This window comes from Eimeria tenella, genomic scaffold (genome assembly GCF_000499545.2).
Source record: "Eimeria tenella Houghton genomic scaffold, Eth_scaff2901, whole genome shotgun sequence".
In the NCBI taxonomy this organism is placed as follows: domain Eukaryota; phylum Apicomplexa; class Conoidasida; order Eucoccidiorida; family Eimeriidae; genus Eimeria; species Eimeria tenella.
In genome coordinates, this window is record NW_013542777.1 from 1,445 (window position 1) to 1,950 (window position 506).

General features: G+C 63.6%; 1 protein-coding gene across 1 annotated transcript in view; it reads right to left on the minus strand.

Moving 5' to 3' along the window:
* Positions 1-65: 65 nt before the first annotated feature.
* ETH_00038135 (uncharacterized protein) overlaps positions 66-506 on the minus strand; it is a gene marked incomplete at both ends in the record, with an annotated part of 1,437 nt that continues 996 nt past the window's right edge. The window contains one exon of the mRNA XM_013375609.1: positions 66-489. Coding sequence (XP_013231063.1) covers positions 66-489 — 424 coding nt within the window. The remainder of the gene's footprint in view (positions 490-506) is intronic.

Here is a 506-nt window from a genome sequence, read left to right on the forward strand (position 1 = left end):
TTGCTGCTGCGCCTCTTGCTGCAGCTTCTCGAGCTGCTGCTGCATCAGCTGCTGCTGCTCTTGAGTCATTCCTTCGCTAGTAGCAGCAGCAGCAGCGCCTCGCTCGCTGCTATTGTTGCTGTCGCTGCTGCTGCTTCTGCTGCTGCTGCTGTTGCAGCTGCTGCTGCTGTCCTCCGAGGTGCAGCCACCTTCACTTTGCATGTCGCGAGCCTCATCTCGCTGCTGTTGCGCATTGGCCGTTGCTGCTGCTTGCTGCTGCTGCAGCGCGCGGCACCTGCTGCAGCCGGCCGAGGCTTCGCTGCTGCAGGCGTCTGCTGCTGCTGCGGCTGCTGCTGTGGCTGCAGCAACAGCCTTGCGCTGCTGCAGCAGCTGAAGCAGCAAAGCCGCCTTCTCCCTGGTGAGCGAGGCCACCTGCTGCTCGAGCTCGAGAAGGTGCTGCTGCTGCTGTTGCTGCAGCTGCTGCTGCTCTTGCTCCCGCCGCTGCTGCTGCTGCAGCAGCAACAGCT